We start from the raw sequence: 19939 nt of genomic DNA on the forward strand, positions 1-19939 counted from the left end.
TAGGAATTTGAGTTCATTTTTTATTTCGTTGTCAAATTACTGGCAGCTTATGTACGCTTCGCTTGTTTTATAGCCGCATATAAGTATTCACCTATATGTGTGTAATGTAAAGAATTCGTATATTTCTTTACATTTATGATGGACTCTTTTGATGTGAAGATTTTTTTTGGCCAAGGTAGCTAGTGTATTTCCGAGTATTTCTGTTTAGACCTTTGACCTTTTATATATTTTACCTTTATGATAAAAACAAATAACCTATATGCTCAAACGATACTGCTTTCAAATAACTTCCCTCGAACTAACTAAATTACGCATGAAGACTCCGCAACTCTTTCTTAACTATTTTTTAAATTATGTAAGTACACCTTCAGTGTCACTTCACCTTCAATTATGTTCACACAGTCTGTAAAAAATTAGCACTTATTACATATTATTTCTGAAGTGAATAGATCCCTCTATATTATTTAATAATTTCGTAATCTCTAGCAGTCAATTCTCTATAATATTGGGTTTAATTCTTTCCATTCCACTGTTTTGTACCTCGTCTATATTCAAAATTCCTATAATTATAGGTTTAAGATTTCAAATTACTCACCAAACGTCATACCAAAACTAAATATGAAAAGTCAAATTCTTGCGAACTGTTAATATATTAACGTTTAAATTGGAAATTCCCAACGCTAATGGAAAACAAACATAAATGGAGGGTGTCGTGACTTTCTCTCAGTTAGACGTATTACCTCTTCATTGTCTAATATGCATAAAGTAATAACGTTCTAGTGTTAACGTGTTTGTGCGAACGTTGAATGGATTAAATGTACTTTTAATAATTACAGCCTTGTTCGCTTACCTTGTTGCGTCTATGATTATGTGTTGCTAAGATTGAGATTGACTGAAAGCTTTAGAGTTTAGAGAGTGCAGATATTATAGTCCAGTCGTCTGATGCTTCATGTCGAATAAGTAGTAGTACTATACCGACATGAACCATCCTATATAAGAATACCTTGATAAGAATTGAAGATTTTAAACAATATCATCATAATCAAGTTTCTTTCAAATTATTTTCGATATTTTCATATTTAAAATAAACATGCATGTTCATCACAGACATTACTGTAGGTTAGGTACATTGTTCAACATACCTTCAAAAAAACTAAAAATATATTAATATTTTTAATTATACAATACACCTATAAATTCCACACTTGTTTGATACATTAAATTCAACGATTTCCCTTCAAATATTTTCGTTGGTTACATAATCGAATTGTTCTCGATGTTATATCAAATTTTTCACCACCGAATCAATACGCAGTATTTTAACTCCCTTGTTTGCAAATTGCTAAACTTGGCCGCCAATAACTCCGACAATCTAATTGTTTGTGAAAAACAAAGTGAGAATTCGCAAAAAATAACAAACATAACAATGTAGCGTGCAGCTTTGTTGATATTTCAAATGTCAGTGGAGTTAAAAGAAATGAAATTGGTTAAAAAGGGTAGGAATATCAATCAATGTATCACCTAATGTGATACCTATTATTGTTTTAGATACTTTTAACGATCAACATCGATTACCAGTGTATCGTAAATTAATTCGAGTGCTTCCAGTAAACGTGTCGTGGCCAGATAATGTTTCTGTTGGTTTTAGTTTTCCTAGTAGTATGACTGTAGCATAAGAATATAAGTCGCCTTGGTATATCTGGTATAAAATCTCAATATGCCGAAAAAATATAGCCTATGTCACTCAGGAATAATAAGGTTTAAAGACATTTAATAAATGTAATAAATAAATGTAGTGAATATAATGTAGTTTCCTTCTGTAAAATGTTTTTGAAGATATCAATTAATCATACAAAAAATAGTTGAATGAATAATAATATCATAACAGTACTTCACTCACTGTGATCTGCTTGCAGCTTTTAAGTGTTACCAACGAAGATTCGCAAAGATGCAATATATAAAAGTGTGACTGTACTAAATTACCACAAACAGAAACCACATCGCCCAAACAGCAAAGAAAACGGCACAACAAAATTACTACACTTGCAATCGAATTGCAGCGATATATTTCCCGACAAACAAAAAACAAAAAACAAGAAAAAAAACAAATTCGAGTGTAAGTTGGCGAGTAAATCAGAGGTAGCAGTTAGGAGCACCTGATCACGACCTCTTGAATTATTACGTTTTGCACTTTTCACGTCGTAACCTGAGAGTTAGAGAGTAATAAGCTAACTTGATTAATACCGTTGCTTTATCGGTATTTGTTCGGTGTTTTTATTAAATTTTAGTGAGCGGTACTGTTTGTTCGGCTTTGTGTCATGTAACCTGTTACCTAAGCTGTTACCTATTTGAGTCTTTTGAATTTATGCTAACATAATAATATACAATTTTTTGTATCGGGCTTTCATATATTAGGTACCTACGCATTCGTGGTGACTTGATTCACTACACATCGACGTAAGCAAATTAATTACTTTAATAAACTACGATTCTTAAGATTCTTTTCATGCAAGTATAGCATAATATTTAGAAAAAATTTACGAATTACTCTGTATATTCAATACTAGCTGTACTCCGCGGTTTTACCCGCAGCGCTTCGCTACTGTTGGTCTTAGCGTGATGATATATAGCCTATAGCCTTCCTCGATAAATGAGCTATTTATCACCGAAATAATTTTTCAAATCGGAGCAGTGATTCCCGAGATTAGCGCGTTCAAACAAACAAACAAAGAAACTCTTCAGCTAAACCGCCATCCTGTTACAAATGACCCGAAATTTTGTGTCAGTGTTTCGGGTCATTTGTAACAGGATGGCGGTTCTACAGGGGTCTTAATACGCAATGACAAAAAGAAAAATGATGGTCAGAACGCTGATACCGGATACCATAAGATACTGTAATATTTTATATTAGAGAAGCTTAACATAAAATATTATAGTATCTTCACCGTGTGTGACGCGCTTAATTTTATAAGCATAGATTAATATAAATATACACACTTACTTACTTTATAGATGCATCTGTGGAAAATTATTAGCTCAATATAAAATAGCATGTGTTTTATCAGCGTCACGAGTGAAGATAGCGGTATCTGTAAGCAAATTACGTTATTACGTTTACGTTTCCTTTAGGTACCTTTACCTATAAATAGAAAGAAACCATAAATCAATTAATGTAATACGTACATCATTTTTTTGGACAACAATATTTGATCAGAGACTTAATTGTAATAAAACACATGCTATGAAATAAAACTTTCCGTGAAAACTTTAAAATGTCTGAAAAAAAATCAAGCTCCGTATACAATTTTTAAAATATAGAGTCATAGCTTCCATATAATACGAAGACCCAAGCAAACTTTCACTTTCATATCGTTTGCGTTGTATGCAATTCTTAAACATTTCAATTCACGTATAAAGCAGAGCGTCGCACTCTAAAGTCCGATAGCCAATAGCAGAAGTCACCATTTGGCACGGAACGCGCGGTGCGTGTAAAAAACAAGCCATTCGCTTTACCCCGCCTGGCTCCCTTCCATTTCCATTAGTAAATGTTTAACCAAAGTGTTTCCCGAACTTGGGCCCATTAGAATCCCCTCTCTGTCTCTGCCCCTAACTAACTTTTTTTCATTTGTCCTTTGTTTCGACGCTAAGTGTTTTCCCGATGCAAGCTTCGCGAGATTTATAACACAGATATCGTTATATTTTTGTTAATATATCTTCTGGAACGCTGTTTGGCTGCAAACCTGCGGGATAAATTCAGTGGAATGGGGTTATCACACATATTCACATCTTCCTAGTTTTATGGAATGAAAAAGTTGACGATTTATGTACTCGCTACAAATTTCGCGTGCTCTGTTTAGTTGAGACGTATTGTGAGCAAGAAAGGGGTTCTATTAGGGTTATTGCATAATGTTATTTGGATGTAAGTTTCTTATGGCTTTGTGATTAATGATGTTATTTCATTTTTGTTGCACACGGTTACATTTAGAGAGTTGATAATATTGTTTTGCTTCTTCATATTAGGGTGGTAGAATCTTTGTTATTTCTCGCTTTAATGACTGAAGCTATATTCCTGTAAACTTGAAAGTTACTATTTTATTTAATATTTTCCAGCGTTGGACAATACTATTAGACGACATGACCGTTCTCTTTCAAGCAATCTTTAATTCAGAAAATCGCAACATTTAAAAACTCCATTTTCTTGGCTAGCAACATAAAGAATTGTTAAATTAAATGGATAAAAATTCTACACGAGCAGAATTATTATTATGACTGTTATAAAGCGATACAATAATAATAAATGTTTTAGTTTTCACATTAGAAAATTATACAAGACAAAAAGATTAAAAATGAAATATTTTCCCGCTCATTTATAAAAGCATATGAGTTATTCTATGAGATTGCAGATCACGTTCCATTTGCTTCTCTGGTTTTAATTAGTTACTAACTCAGATACAATCTCAGATTTATTCTTAACATATTTTTAATGTACGATAATAATCTATACTAATATTATAAAGAGGAAAGTTTTGTATGTATGTATAGTTTTACGCATAAACTACTGAACAGATTTTGATGAAATTTGGCTAATCAGACATCTTTAGACCCTGAGAAAGAACATAGGCTACCTTTTATTGCGAAATATGTACCACGGGCGAAGCCGGGGCGGACCGCTAGTAAAATATAATTTAATTTTCGTGTTTATATAGTCTCTACATTATTTTCTCTTTTAATCTATGGTAATAAGTCTTAAATAATATCTAAAAAATAGCACAAATATGCTCTTTATTGTCTGCTATAACAATACTCAATTAACACTAGAGCGCACGCGCGGGGGACATAGGTCACCCAGTGCTATATATTGCTAAATATTTTTTTAAACAAACGTGCTTGAGTGTTGTTGTCTCAGGTATTCCCCGACTACCAATCACCGGACATTTTAGCAGCGTGTCAGCTTCCTTGGTGCAACGAAGTGTACTCTGCGAAAATATAAAAGTACATGTATGTAGTGTATATACACGCATGTCCCCCGCGCGAGCGTTCTAGGAAGTTTTTGAAATCATACAATTACGAGTGAAAATCAAGTATACCGCTTTTATTTTTTACTGTTCTTATGGTCAATTTATACTTTTAAGAAATTATTAATATATGGGTAACTAAAATCGAAATAAAATACTCATATTCAAGTGCTAGGACATACTTATTTTTTATCCATACTAATATTATAAATGCGAAAGTAACTCTGTCTGTCTGTCTGTTACTCAATCACGCCTAAACTACTGAACCAATTTTTATGAAATTTGGTATGGAGATATTTTGATACCCGAGGAAGGACATAGGCTACTTTTTATCCCGGGAAAATGACGCAATTCCGGAAATCCCACGGGAGCGGGAACTATGCGGGTTTTCTTTGACTGCGCGAGCGAAGCCGCGGGCGGAAACCTAGTTGAAAATAAAATTTTATTGGATAAGAACAACTTATTCTTAAACTTTATAATTAGATGATTATTTTTACCAAATTTGTAGCTTCCAAAGTAAAAAAAACTGATTGATCACAATAAGTAATAAATTAGTTACTTTTCACAGAGGTTTATGTTTAGCTCATAATTTAAGTAAAATGAGAAAATATCGATATTTTTTTTGTTTCATCACTTAAAAATAAAGTTGATTCATAAATAAGTACTTCGTTTACTTTTTTAACTACGATTTTTATGAAAAAAAACGTGCGTCGTATTGGGTGACATATGTGACCCACGCGTGCACTCAAGGAAAATTTTAGGCGCGAGCGCTCTAGTGTTAAGAATCCATAGAACTTCTACAAATATTTTTTTCTAAATATCAATGAAGTACAAAATAAAATACAGCTTATTCTATTTCTGTCTTCATCAATGAACGACTAAAGTATTAATACTTGTATATAAAATACACCATCAAAACTCAAACAAATTCAAAACAAAGACATCCAAATAGCACACACATAATATTAATATTATATAAACCAAATTTGTTATTGATTAAGCTCTATTTATAAACAATAACTCATTCCATCCATAACACACGCATAGGGAAGGTGCAAAGTTCAAAATAAATTTGCGAAATTTACCACACAAATTCAAAACAAAGATATAGAAATATCACGATAATAAACACACGGTATTTCGAAATTTCTTGAAACTCTATTTATAAACAATAAGTTATTCCATCCATAACACACGTAGCTGTAAGTTCAAAATGAACTCGAAATTTACACCTTTACCTCACAGTGTGTGCAAAGTTCAAAATAAATTTCGAAACACCTCCGCCTGTAAACGATCTCTTGATTAATGTACCGAATTGTAAGACGCAAAACGCGGTAATGCCTCAAAGGCTACAGTAAACGTGGATTAAGATTGCCAAACACGTGTCGAGGCGCAATTAGACGACGGTTAATCTTCAGTTTTGTGCCTTGATACCGTGTTTATGATAATGCTGGGTATTTGGGCTTTGTGTATGTAAGAATGTGAGTGTTTTGAAGATTTGTCTGTCCTTTATTTGGGCGTTTAAACTACGCAAATTCAACTGACTTTTGAGAAAAGAGGTCCTCATTTCGACTATGTTTTTTTTTTGGGTTTGTACCTCAGAACTTTGGACTGAGTGAGCTGATTTTCATGTTTCTTTTTTTTATTTAAATGCATTCTTACTTTAAGCATTTTAATTTTGTCTCTGACAATGGGAAGGCGGTTTAATTTTTATTAAATAATATTTATTATTGTTTTACTAGGAGAACTATTTATCTTTAACGTGCATACACGTTTTTGAATTTGAAAGAAAGGTTATGTAAGGTAATGACATCTATATTGAAAGGTAAATTAAATTTTAGTTATCCCTATTCAGGTGAAAAGAGATTAAAATAAAAGGTCTTAGTCCCTTTTCCTCCTTGAGGAAACTTTTTATTGTGTAGTTTTTTTTTTGTAGAAATAATATGGTAATGAGGATAGAATTATAGATAATCACAAACATAATTTATGACCTATATTAGCGCTAAGACGCTAATCTTAGCGCTATCTAGTAGCTACGGAATGAAATAGAGAGTTCTAAGAAATTTCATACTAATAAAATATATGTAAATATAAAGCTTCAGAATAATATAATACAAGTATAGTTTACTATTTGATTAACTGATATAATTTATATGCATTAACAAAACATATAACTATATACTTCTCAAAAAAAAGATAGCTATCGTTCTTGTTCTAAATATACTTTAAGTAATTGCTTTATAATATTAGACACCAAAAGTAACAAATACTTTTCATTTACTTTGGATTCGTAACAGGAAACGGAATGGCTGACAAACGCACAGCCAAATCTGTATAAAGAAATCTAGTTAAACGTTTTTTGAATGACGTAAAGGGAATCTTTATATATCGTTCGTATCGATATATCGTAAAGTAATATAACAAAATGGCGTAATAAATACTTTGTTATTGCCTGTGAATTAATTTAACAACATTAATCGTTTTACAAATATTCATGACTGCAAAGTTTAATACGAATCCGAGGCGGGACTAATTATCTATAACTAGCTACGCTCCGCGGTTTCACCCGCGTGGCTCCGCTCCTGTTGGTCTTAGCGTGATGATATATAGCCTATATCCTTCCTCGGTGAATGGGATATGTAACACCGATAGAATTTTTCCAATCGGACAAGTAGGTATCTCAGGAGCTACTGGTCTCATTTAAAAAATTATTTCAGTGTTAGATAGCGCATTTTATCGAGAAATGCCTATCACGCTAAGACCAACAGGATCGGACCTATGCGGGTAAAACCGCGGGGCACAGCTAGTCACATATAGTTTTATTTAAACTTTCCTAAGTTAAACTGATGAATAAATTTTAAACTAATATTCAGTAAATTTAAAAATATTTCTAAACGTTATTACCGTTCTTGGCATACCACTCCCACCATGGACCTATAAAATGCATTATAACTTTGCGATTATGGTCTGAAATTTTATAAACTTTTATGTAGCGAGCAAAACCGCCAAATTGCAGGCGAAAGTTAATTTATTTGGTGTAGGAAAACACTTTTAGAGAATGGAACAATTGGAGAGGAACCGTAAAATTTTCTAGTGTTATGGCTGCGGTATAATGGCATTGTGTGCAAATTCATGTGAGAAAGATAACATGCTGAGGTTTTACTGCATCTTTATAATATGTTTAAGATCTATTGTATTAGTATTGGTAGAATTTATGTATGCATTGAAATGATTGAAGCTGAAATTTTAAAATGTCGCAAATGAAATAGAAAGTATAGCGACTCCCAAATCAAATGTACCTAATTTTTATAGAGATTATTCTGCGTCATAATGATTTTATTGATTAACATTGATAAGACAAGTTTATAAATTATGGACGCTGTAGACCTTGGCGACCTGATTTCTAGTCTATATTCAAACCTGTCTCAAATAAATAAATAAAGTATTAATTTAAATTAAGTTCATTAAAAATCTTTAACCCCTTTCTATCAGAGAAGAACCAAATCGTAAGCAAAAACATCTACAACATAAAAAAATGTGTGCGTGTACTAGTGTACACACGTAAGAAGTGAAACTTCTTTAAGACCTTATTTTTCAAAAAATAATTTACTATATGCAACTTTACAGAAATACGTGGAATCACGCATGTTAGGGATAAGAAAAAGATGGCGCGTAACGGAAAAATGTCACGCGTAACGAAAAAATGTTACACTAAATTTTTTTCCAACCCAAAAGAAGTCCCAAAGAAGTTTCACTTCAATAACATTGTGTTACGTAAAGCACTAATCATAAAGCATTCCCCCACAAAAAAAGAAACCCCCGAACACATTTCTTAAAACAATTCCCATAATTCGCTTCCGCGAAGTAAAATTGAATTAAAACATGACGATAAAAGTGTAATTATCGTAAAAATCGCGTGAAGACATTCCAAGATGGAAGGCGTGGGGAACCCGGCCCATAATAATGAAGGCTGGTCCTTATCCAGCATTATAATTATATTAAGCCCAACTGAGGTAGAGTTTCTTGTGAATCTGTGCTAATTTTTTTATATCTGTGTTAACGTTCAACGCTTATTTGATGTTTATTTGATGCAATTGTTTCCTTGTATTTATTTAATTAGCACTTCTATTACCTTTGATACTGTGAAAATTTATGGTAATAGCACAGAATACTTAATAGTAGCTAAAGCTAGTAACAGAATGGTGGTGTGATGATGGTTTTTAATTTCGTCGTTTATTTATATTTCATTAGCATCATTCACTGTAAATTAACTTTAAGAAAAGATTAAAACAACACAATATTTCATACGTAATTATTTAAGGCATTCACCTATGTTATTTACTAATCAGAAACTACCTAAAGCTTTACCTAGGTAACTATGTAATATTTAGTGCCTACTATGTTTCCGTATTTAACTTCAAACATTTAAAAATATGATACTGCATCTGGTGTACTATAAAGACACGTCTTGCTGAGAGTTTCAGCTTATTTTTTCCATCTTCAATCCTGTATTAGATTAACCAATATATCAAGTGTTACACGCTCTAAGCGAACTTAATTTGCATAGTTTTGCGAAATTGAGGTCAATGGCCCGACAATAATTGTCACCTCCAAATGCACATAAATAATACAACGCAATAACGTCTAGCGTGCCACTGTTATTGCTTCCCCGACCCCCGGCCCCCGACCCCCGAACCCCGCTCAACACCTCAGGGGTTAACACGACCCCTAATGCGGCATTCTTATGTGACACGGATTTATCCAACGTGTATTGTTCTGGTTAATTTATGGCGCTTAAACCGCGCCTCGAATTTCAGCCGTGTTCAAATAAAAAGTAATAATGTTCAAAGCCGTTTGTAACAAGTGTGAATGCAAATTGGATGTGAGTTGTGGCGGTGGTTTTGCACTTTTTCAACGGGTTTAGTGCGGGTTTAAAGGAATTATGAATTTAAATAAAATGAATGTTCTCACGTGCGAAGAAATACTAAATTAGATTGAAACTTGATCGGTGATTTAGTTACACAAAATTGCGTGAGGCTTATCCTTTCCTTTCATATTTCTTGCCTTGTCTAAGATACAGAGACGGAGGTTCCGGAAAATTCGAGGGATATCTTTTTATTCGAGATTAGATCATTTTTACGCGTAGGGCCGTTTGATCTTTTCATACCTGATTAATTAGAAACGTCGTATAAAAGCACTCGCAATAATTAATCTTTGACATTTGGCTCTCATTAAGAAAAAGGATGAGGAAATTAATATTTACATTAGATATTTAAAATCTTTTCTTTACACGTATTAATTTAAGTGTTAAATTTATACCTTATGTTATCATATCGTAATAAAATTTAAAAACTATTTTAATTGGATTAAAATTGATTTATTATTATATGTTATCTTCTTTATCTTTGACGTGAAAAAGATATTAACTACACGAGAGTTACAACCTAGGTCCAACACGAAGTAACACGCATATAAATAAAAAAAAAAAAACTTTACCTATTTTAATTGTATTGTGTATCTACACTAATATTATAAAGAGGAAAACTTTGTTTGTTTGTTTGTTTGATTGTAATGAATAGGCTCATAAACTACTGGACCGATTTTAAAAATTCTTTCACCATTCGAAAGTTACATTATCCACGAGTAATATAGGTTCTATATACTATCACGCTAAGACCAACAGGAGCGGAGCCACGCGGGTGAAACCGCGCGGCACAGCTAGCAGGGTTACCGGGAAAGTCGTACAGAATATTGAAAGACGTTATTATTCAGGTCATTTCTGATCGAATTGGTCCCATAATATGGTATCCGAAACTTAACCGTTATGGAGATATTGAATTTTAAAGATATTTAATAAAAATATTTTTTCTTTTGGCTTTTCTATCGATTTTTTTCGATTGGAGCTACTAGGGCTCGGTTTTTTTATGTTTCCAATTAGAAGACATGTCAATTAATAAAAATGATCAATAAAAACTGAACCTATTACTAACAGCTTCATAAAAGTGCTCGAAAACGGTTAAAATTAAAGAATTTTCACTAATTGTTTTTAACTTTGAAGTCCTTTTATAAAAAAAAAATGTATGGTACTTATCCTGCAAGTAATTTAAAAAAAATCTACGTCTTTTTAGCTATTCAAAAAGGTATAATATCAACCGGGTATGTTCATAAAATATGAAAATAATGTTATTTGTAGTTAGAGAAGTGGCGCACATCTTAATGGAACTTCGATACAAAAGAATCCGGTTTACTACCTGGCCCCTTTAAACAATGAAAAAGGGTCAGAGAGGTATTTTTTGTGCTCGGCATTGAATTTTTGGATCGTCAAATCGTGGCATTTAGTCTGCTCATGCGATTCGTCCGTGGTAGATGTGTTATTTGTGCTCTCCGATATTTTTCTGGAAAAACGCGACTTGGCTTGGATTTTTGGACTGTATCATCTTCTCATTGTGTGACGTGGCTTGTGTGAACTGGACTTTGATTATTGTGAACATGGCGACGTTTACAAATGAAGAATACGCTGACATGCTTATGTGTTATGGGTTTTGTGAAGGAGTGTCGTTGCGTGCACGCAATGAATTCGTGCTGCGGTATCCTACTCGCCGAGTACCTGATATTGGCGTATTTGACAGAGTGTATCGAAGACTACGAGAAACTGGTTCTGTTCAAGTACGACGGACTGACATGGGACGACCTCGTATTCTCGATGGCGACGCCGAAGAAAATGAAATACGACGTCTCTTTGAAGCTGACCCAACCACGTCAACAAATGTTGTCGCTCGACGGCTTGGTATTTCCCAGTGGAAAGTGTGGTACGTAATGCACAGTTCTGGGCAATACCCTTATCATTACACGCCAGTTCAAGTAATTGAAGAAAGGGATCCATTGAGGCGACTAGAGTTTTGCAGATTTATGCTCAATGCCGACATTGAAGATCCAACTTTTTTTTTGAAAATCTTGTGGACCGACGAATCAAAATTTGATCAAGACGGCATTATCAATTATCACAACGCCCATTATTGGGCTCCTAAAGCGCAAGGTAACCCGAACAAAAAAAGGCCAAGAGGGTCACAAAGAAGATTTAGTCTAAATGTGTGGATGGGGATGGTATCCGACAACTTAGTAGGGCCATACTTTTTGCCAGATAATTTAAATGGCGAGACATATGAAAACTTCTTGAGGGAGGAGTTACCCTTATTAATGCTAGACTTGCCACTTGCATTGAGACGAGGTATGTTCTTTCAACACGATGGTTGCCCAGCGCACTTCAGAAGGAGTGTTCGAACTTGGTTGGACGAGAATTATCGAAACAAATGGATCGGAAGAGGCGGCCCCATAGCATGGCCGGCGCGGAGCCCCGACTTAACTCCGATGGATTTTTATGTGTGGGGTCATATGAAGTCTCTTGTTTACGACCAAATGACGCCGATCCCAAATATTGAAGTTTTAAAACAAAAAATTATGGATGCGGCTGAGGAAATGAGACGGAACCTGCGAACTTCTATAGTAAAAAGTAATTTAAGAAAAAGATTAAGAATTTGTGTTAGAAATAATGGCGGACATGTGGAACACGAATTATAAAATTATTACCGTATTTTTTTTTGTTTTATTTACCTATTTTAGCAATTTTTACCTCAAACTAAAATTTACCCTCTGCTAACTTAACTGTTATTTTGTCAATGTTTGGCCTATTTAATAGCAAGTGTTATACCTTTTTGAATAGCTAAAAAAACGTTGAAGTTTATAAAATTACTTGCAGAGTAAGTGCCATACATTTTTTTTTTATAAAAGTACTTCAAAGTTAAAAACAATTAGTGGGAATCCTTTAATTTCAACCGTTGTCGAGCAGTTTTATGAAGCTGTTAGTAATAGGTTCAGTTTTTGTTGGTCATTTTTATTAATTGACATGTCTTCTAATTGAAAACATAAAAAAACCGGGCCCTAGTAGCTCCAATCGAAAAAAAATGATAGAAAAGCCAAAAGAAAAAAGATTTTTATGAAATATCTTTAAAATTCAATATCTCCATAACGGTTAGGTTTCGGATACCATATTATGGGACCAATTCGATCAGAAATGACCTGAATAATAACGTCCTTCAATATTCTGTACGACTTTCCCGGTAACCCGTATAATTAAGAAGTTATTATAATTCCCGTCTCTACTTAATAAACTTCTCAATTAAAAAATATTTTCATTTTATTCAAAGAATTACTAAATAACTAGTCATTCCACGCAAAACTATTGAAAGTTAATCCCCTCAACTTATTTACGTAACAAGTAAATTGTTAACCTATTTGTACGTCTTGCTTGTATAACAGATAAGAGAGATACGGCAGTATTTATTGCGTATTCCTTGTGTTTGCGTTTATCATACATTCGCTATTTGAACATGATCTTATTTTATCTGTTATCGTGACGTAGGGATGGGAATTCTGTTGCAATTTTTTGTTTATTGCACACATTGTAAATACAAATTGATAGCTATTAATTTAGTAACATTTATAAAAACGGTTGAAGTATATTTTTTTGCGAACAGGTTTTTTTTGTTTTTTTTTTTTTTGACGTGACAACGTCTTATAATTCGATAGAGCCGGCTGCACGCACGAAAAAACATGACTCATGCGGCGTTACCTCGCTCTGAGGCGTTCCATGTAAGGCTTGAAGTGCAAGCGAGAGCGTGGAACGAGCGACAAAAAAGCACAATTGGACGTTGTCACGTTCAACTATCGTCAGTAAACCGACTTTACAGACAAGCATTTTTTTTTTGTAATTTTATTGCATATTTTTCCTTGTATGTACATACATAGCTACATAGCTAAATCGTACATTATTTATTTAGCTTAAATGTATCTTAAATGCTTACGTTACGTTTACGTTAAACTTGATGCATCGTTTCATGTCTATAGAAATTTTCTAAACGTCGATTGAGATAAGTACATAATAAAGAATCGATTAAAGCTTTTGACTAAGTTTTGGAGCATAAGTAGTTTTGACCTGTTTTGAGTTTTAACTGTAACCTACAACACGTAATGTACATCATCACTACATAGTATAAAACAAAGTCGCTTTCCCTGTCCCTATGTCCCTATATCCCTATGTCCCTTTGTACGCTTAAATCTTTGAAACTACGACACGGATTTTGATGCGGTTTTTTTTAATAGATAGAGTGATTCAAGAGGAAGGTATGTATAATAACATCCATTAAATAGCGGAGAAATACTGTTATTTTTGAGGTTTCTAATGTGATGTCGTAAAAAATTACATTTTTTCCGCTTACATTGCAAACGCAGGCTGAACCCTACGAGTTTTATCAAAATAATGTACTAAGTTTTATACACATTGAAAAGGTCTACAGAAAAGTCCGCGATGGTATATGTCTATCTCTTATGGATAACCCACAATAACTTTTTTTTGTCATTTACTATTTACGACAAATAATGGCTAATTTTCGAAGCGGTTTTAACCAATACAGCATTAATCCTTAACCAATTAAATACCTTGAATACATTGTTCATTTAATATAGATCTATATGGCCCTTTACATATGATTTAAGTGAATATTTTCGAAGATATTACAGATTTAAAAATTGCGGGACGTAGCGTTTGCGGCGGCCGGCCGCCCGGCTATACCTATATTTTATACCCGTGCGAAGCCGGAGCGGCCCGCTATGTTTTTATATACAACGTTCACAGTTTTAAAGTGAAACTTTTATTACATCGTCTCAAACTTTTTGGTCTGTGTAGCGCATGTCGCGTGTATCGCGGCTGCCGAGTAGCTATACCTACTCAGCAGCCGACAGTCACGCGACATGCGCTACACAAAGCAGTGTTCGGAACCGTTCGAAAAGTTTCACTTTTACCGTGGTTTCATAAAACCACACAACTTTTTTCTGTAGTGTATTTAGTATCAGCATTGCACCCGTGCTAAGCCGGGGCGGGTCGCTAGTATTATATATTGTAAACGTACTCGTATCGTATTTTCATAATTTTCACACATATTGCATTTAAAACCCATCCTCAAAAACCCGCGTGTAAGATTCAATATCGACGCCAAAATCTATTGTTCATTTGACCAAGTTTATTAAACAGGTCTAGGGCAACATCTGGTCCTGAAATCTATTCTGTATTAATATTCCACTTTCTTTGTCCCGTTTACCGTTTTATTTCAATAATCTTAAAATATTGGTTTTGTAACGTTTGATGTTTTATGCTCCACGTGTATTTTGTTACGAAAGAATTTTCGGGACGAAAAAACGTACTTGCATGTTTTTTTAGGAATGTTGTTTTGTTTTTATTTACATTGTACATAAAATGCTGTGTTCATGAAATTAATTGGTTAGAAATAAATAAATAATGGTTAGCAATAAATTAAATAAATGGTAATCAAATAACATATTCGTTATTAATGTTGTATTGTGGCTGCATCTATTACTTTATAAGTAACATATAATTTAATTAAGATGTTTGAAATCAGGTTCATTAGTAAAAATTATATGTATTTTTGAGTCAACATTGTTAAAATAGAAAAATTAAAGAATTTCGGTAAAAACTTTAATAAAAGTGTGTATTACTCCTTCGATTGAAGATTAATTATAAAATTCTTGGATGAAAATTATAACAAAAAAATAATATACCTACTGCATAAGCTTTTCCGCGAAATGACCTCGTGTCCACAAAATTTTAACGCGTTAAAACTCATCACCATTAAAAATTCAATCCTTATTTTTTTAACTTTTTATTATCCAAAAATAAAACTTTAAGTACCACTAGCATTAGCTAGTATTAAGTATTCTTCGGTACGACTTTGGAGGGCAGGTATACTCAGATAAAAATATATAGATTAAAAAACTTTTTCGTGCCAGTTTACACAATATAGACCGGGAGATACTGACACAAAATTTCGAGTCATTTGTAACAGGATGGCGGTTCTACAGGGGTCTTAGTACGCAATGATAAAAAGAAAAATGATGGTGTGATCGCTGGTATCGGTGGCTTAGTCGCGTGGGCGTTAGCCGTACTCGTCGGAAAAATAGCGAAAGTCAAACGATTTGTAACACAAAAATTTTAGTATTTACCGATAGCCCATAAAAAAGAAGTAGGCGGTAGTGTCATGCCATACTTTTCCGGTGTGACTTACAGCCCGCCATACCGACGCGAATATGTTGATTTAAATAAAACAATTATTCAACCATTTGTACCATGCTAACTTTTGCACAGGTAACCATCGTCGTGCAGCCATTTACGAGAATCGCCATGCCATACTTTTCAGACGATTCCAAATGGTCGCCATACCGCCGAAAATCTGCAAAAAAAATTTATTTCGCCAAACTTTTTGTACCAGTATTGCATTTGGATTTTTGGAGAGTATTTGATAAAATGTGACCATTATTATATTTGCCATACTTCTAGTAGGGGGAGAAAGTGCTGTCATACTTGAAAAATTAATTTATAAATTTTATATTAATTTATATAAGTGAAGATTTCCAACACCTAGATCTTTGAAATTTTGTATTTATATTCTTTGATCCTCAAACTTCCAGGAAAAATAAGTGCCATACTGTTATAAATAGTTTGACTTTCGCTATTTTCCGACGAGTTCGACTAACGCCCACGCGACTAAGCCGCCGGTACCAGCGTTCACACTATCATTTTTCTTTTTGTCATTGCGTACTAAGAACCCTGTAGAACCGCCATCCTGTTACAAATGACTCGAAATTTTGTGTCAGTATCTCCCGGTCTAATATTATACCACAGACTAATAATAATATACTACGTATACAATTATACTTTTTATTGCTGTTCAAACTTAAAGATAAAAAATCCATACTAATATTATAAATGCGAAAGTAACTCTGTCTGTCTGTCTGTCACTCAATCACGCCTAAACTACTGAACCAATTTGCATGAAATTTGGTATGGAGATATTTTGATACCCGAGAAAGGACATAGGCTACCTTTTATTGCGAAATATGTACCACGGGCGAAGCCGGGGCGGACCTCTAGTATATAATAATTTCGACTAAAAGTTAATCCATTATTAAAAACACAATTTTAATCTTATGTACTCAGTCGTTATTTTATTGCGCTGCGTTCATATTAATTGTTATTGTTGTTATAAATTCGGTTTTCATGTCAATATTTTATATCTCCATTGAGTTATATTTTTAATCTCATCAAAAATTTACATCGATGTCGAATTGTACGTTTTATTCATAAACTTTGTAAGCAGATAAATTTTAACGAGCAAATTGACAGAATACTTGTAGAACAAAAATGTTTATAATAGGCCGGGAGATAATGACATAAAATATTGGGTCATTTATACCAGTATGGCGGTTCTTCAGGGGTCTAAGTACGCAATGACAAAAATAATTTTGTCAGTATCTCCCGGCCTATAAAACTAACAAAGACAATTTAAAAATGCCATTGCTATTTTGAATTTGTAAAATATTGCTATCCTCAGGAGTTAAAGGAGTAAAATATTATATATTTAGGTAAATTAAACAAAGTTAGGTTAGTAAAACTTATCAAAAATCACTGTTAATATAAATCAAAAAATATTAATTGTCTGTTTGTTCTCAGGGTTGCTAGCATCGGCCACGCTCATAGTCATATGTTCTACATTCAGCGCAGTTGATACATTAAGGTAAATTTAACATTATACAAAGTTAAAATTATTTATTTATTTATTTATTTATTTATATAAGGCACAGTTACAGGATATAATCCAAGAACATTTACATCAACTTACTAAATTAAACAATATTAAGATTACGACCCAATTAAAACTGCACACAACATTTAAATCATTACAATAACATAAAAAAGTGAATACAGTAACTACATACCATCATTAATTATTAAGTCAAATGTTTTATCAATATATCACACAAAAAGTACTCATTAATAAAAATAACAAAAATAATTTAAATTAATTATAAGTAAACTTGAAGTAAGTAGTTAAGTTTGTATAAATTCTTGCGGTGCATTTAGATCAAACTAACGAATGCTCATTCTAACCCCACTATGTCAAAAACTTCTAATGTAAACAGGCGTAAAGCATTCTTTCATTGTTCTTAGTGGGTTCGAAAAGATTCTATACAATGTTCTAATACTGAACAACACTGAATACGAGTTATCGTTGACATTAAAAGATCACGAAAGAATGCTCTTGCTCTAGCTCTTGCTCTATGTTCGTTTTGTCTAAATGCACAGTTAATGGTGTTTTGGAATATATTCAAGTTCATTATGTATATAAAATAGCATGAAATAACTGTCTTTCTATCCAGGAGAAATCTTTATAAAGACAAGTTACAAAAACAGTAATTGTTAATACTCAATCTTTGTATCTTTACGAGCAAAGCTTCTCAAACTTATTCAAAAATAGTAATTGTTAATAAGTCAAAACCTTACAAGAAAAACAGTACATATTTCATGAAATTAATTGTGATTCTTTAAACACAAGTGCAAGGTGAATTTTTCATGATTATAATTGTGTTTTTTCATGATTTCAGGATCCTGCGATGATGTATAGTAACTGCGCTTCCTCTGGATCTGTAAATAAGATAGTTTAACATTGTGGTAACATTGTTAGTGATATAGCTATTGAAATGAACACCGTATTTATGTTTAAATTATCGAAAAAACGCAATTTTGTATTTGGTAGAAACTGCAAGAACTGAAACTAGACGTAATGCGGCTACTCATGTTATAGTATTGTTTTTCATTAAAATGTCCTGTCTAAAACTTATGATGTCATTACATGTGATAATAAACTCAATGATAGAATACAACTACATAATATGCAAGGATGCTTAAAAGCACAGTAAAAGGGTCAACATGCTTATTATTTATTTGTAGAGTTTAAAACAATTAGACAGACTATCGAAGAAAAATAATATAATTTACAATGAAAAAAAAACTATTTTAACTGTATAATTTGTTTAAAAATATAAGGAATGTGATAATCTGATCCGATTTTTGCTGGTCTTGGTACTTAAAACAAAAAAAAAGACGACTTTTTTAGCAAATCAAAATTCATAATATGATGATAAAATGTTTTAAAACCATCCATATTTCTATTTATTTGATATATTTTTTACAAAAAATACATGAATTAGGACGTCAAATAAAATAAATAGGTACTTCGTATAATTTGACTGTTATAAAAGGCTTAATATTATGAATTAAATGTTTGATTTTGCGTTTAAATAATACTTAACAAATTGCCAATATAATTAAATGTCATCCCACTATTAATTTTAATTCTCATTTAATAATTTCAAAATAATATGTCATAATAATAATATCAAAAAATTGTAATGGTTGTGTTATTTATTAATTCTAACGTAATATTTTAACGACTTGTAACATTATTTCACTGGGTAATTTAATTTACTATATTTTATTTTATATATGAATAAATCTATCCTAAAGCAACCATTTACAACGAATTTCTTCCACGACATAGTTTAATGTTTTTCTTTTTCTTTTTGTATGATTTTTAACTTTTATAATATCGATTGTAAATATTCCTGTAATATATAAGGTAAACTTAATTGAATAGCGAAATAATTATAGTCTAAGGAGCGTAGTGCATTAGAATAATAATAAAAGGAAATTTCTGGGCAAACTGGACTTTCCTTGTCTTCTAATTTTCGATGAGAATTGATAAAATGGGATGAAAACTCAATATAAATTATGAGCAAATTTTGGTGGTACTATTGACTGACTGGCAATATGTAACTCTCGTACCACAAAATGCTAAACGATACGATACCTATCGTACAAATAGCGATACTAAAGCGATTTGATATTTTGAGATTTCATAATACTTAACAATTATAACATCGAGGGAAATATTATACTTAAATATTATATTATTAGAAGGCAGAAGAAAAAGGTGAGCCCTTGAAAACTTTGAATA

At 32.6% G+C, this 19939-nt stretch overlaps 1 protein-coding gene across 1 annotated transcript in view; it reads left to right on the forward strand.

Moving 5' to 3' along the window:
* The window catches only part of LOC149904800 (uncharacterized), a 202577-nt gene extending 183355 nt beyond the window's left edge, over window positions 1–19222 (forward strand). Inside the window, exons 8-9 of the mRNA XM_090107233.1 lie at window positions 17596–17659; window positions 18528–19222. Coding sequence (XP_089963359.1) covers window positions 17596–17659; window positions 18528–18540 — 77 coding nt within the window. The 3' untranslated portion in view covers window positions 18541–19222. The remainder of the gene's footprint in view (window positions 1–17595; window positions 17660–18527) is intronic.
* Window positions 19223–19939: the final 717 nt, after the last annotated feature.

Source organism: Colias eurytheme, chromosome 11 (genome assembly GCF_061535395.1).
Source record: "Colias eurytheme isolate Ceu_HAF_F1 chromosome 11, ilColEury1 Martin Lab GWU primary, whole genome shotgun sequence".
Classification (NCBI taxonomy): domain Eukaryota; kingdom Metazoa; phylum Arthropoda; class Insecta; order Lepidoptera; family Pieridae; genus Colias; species Colias eurytheme.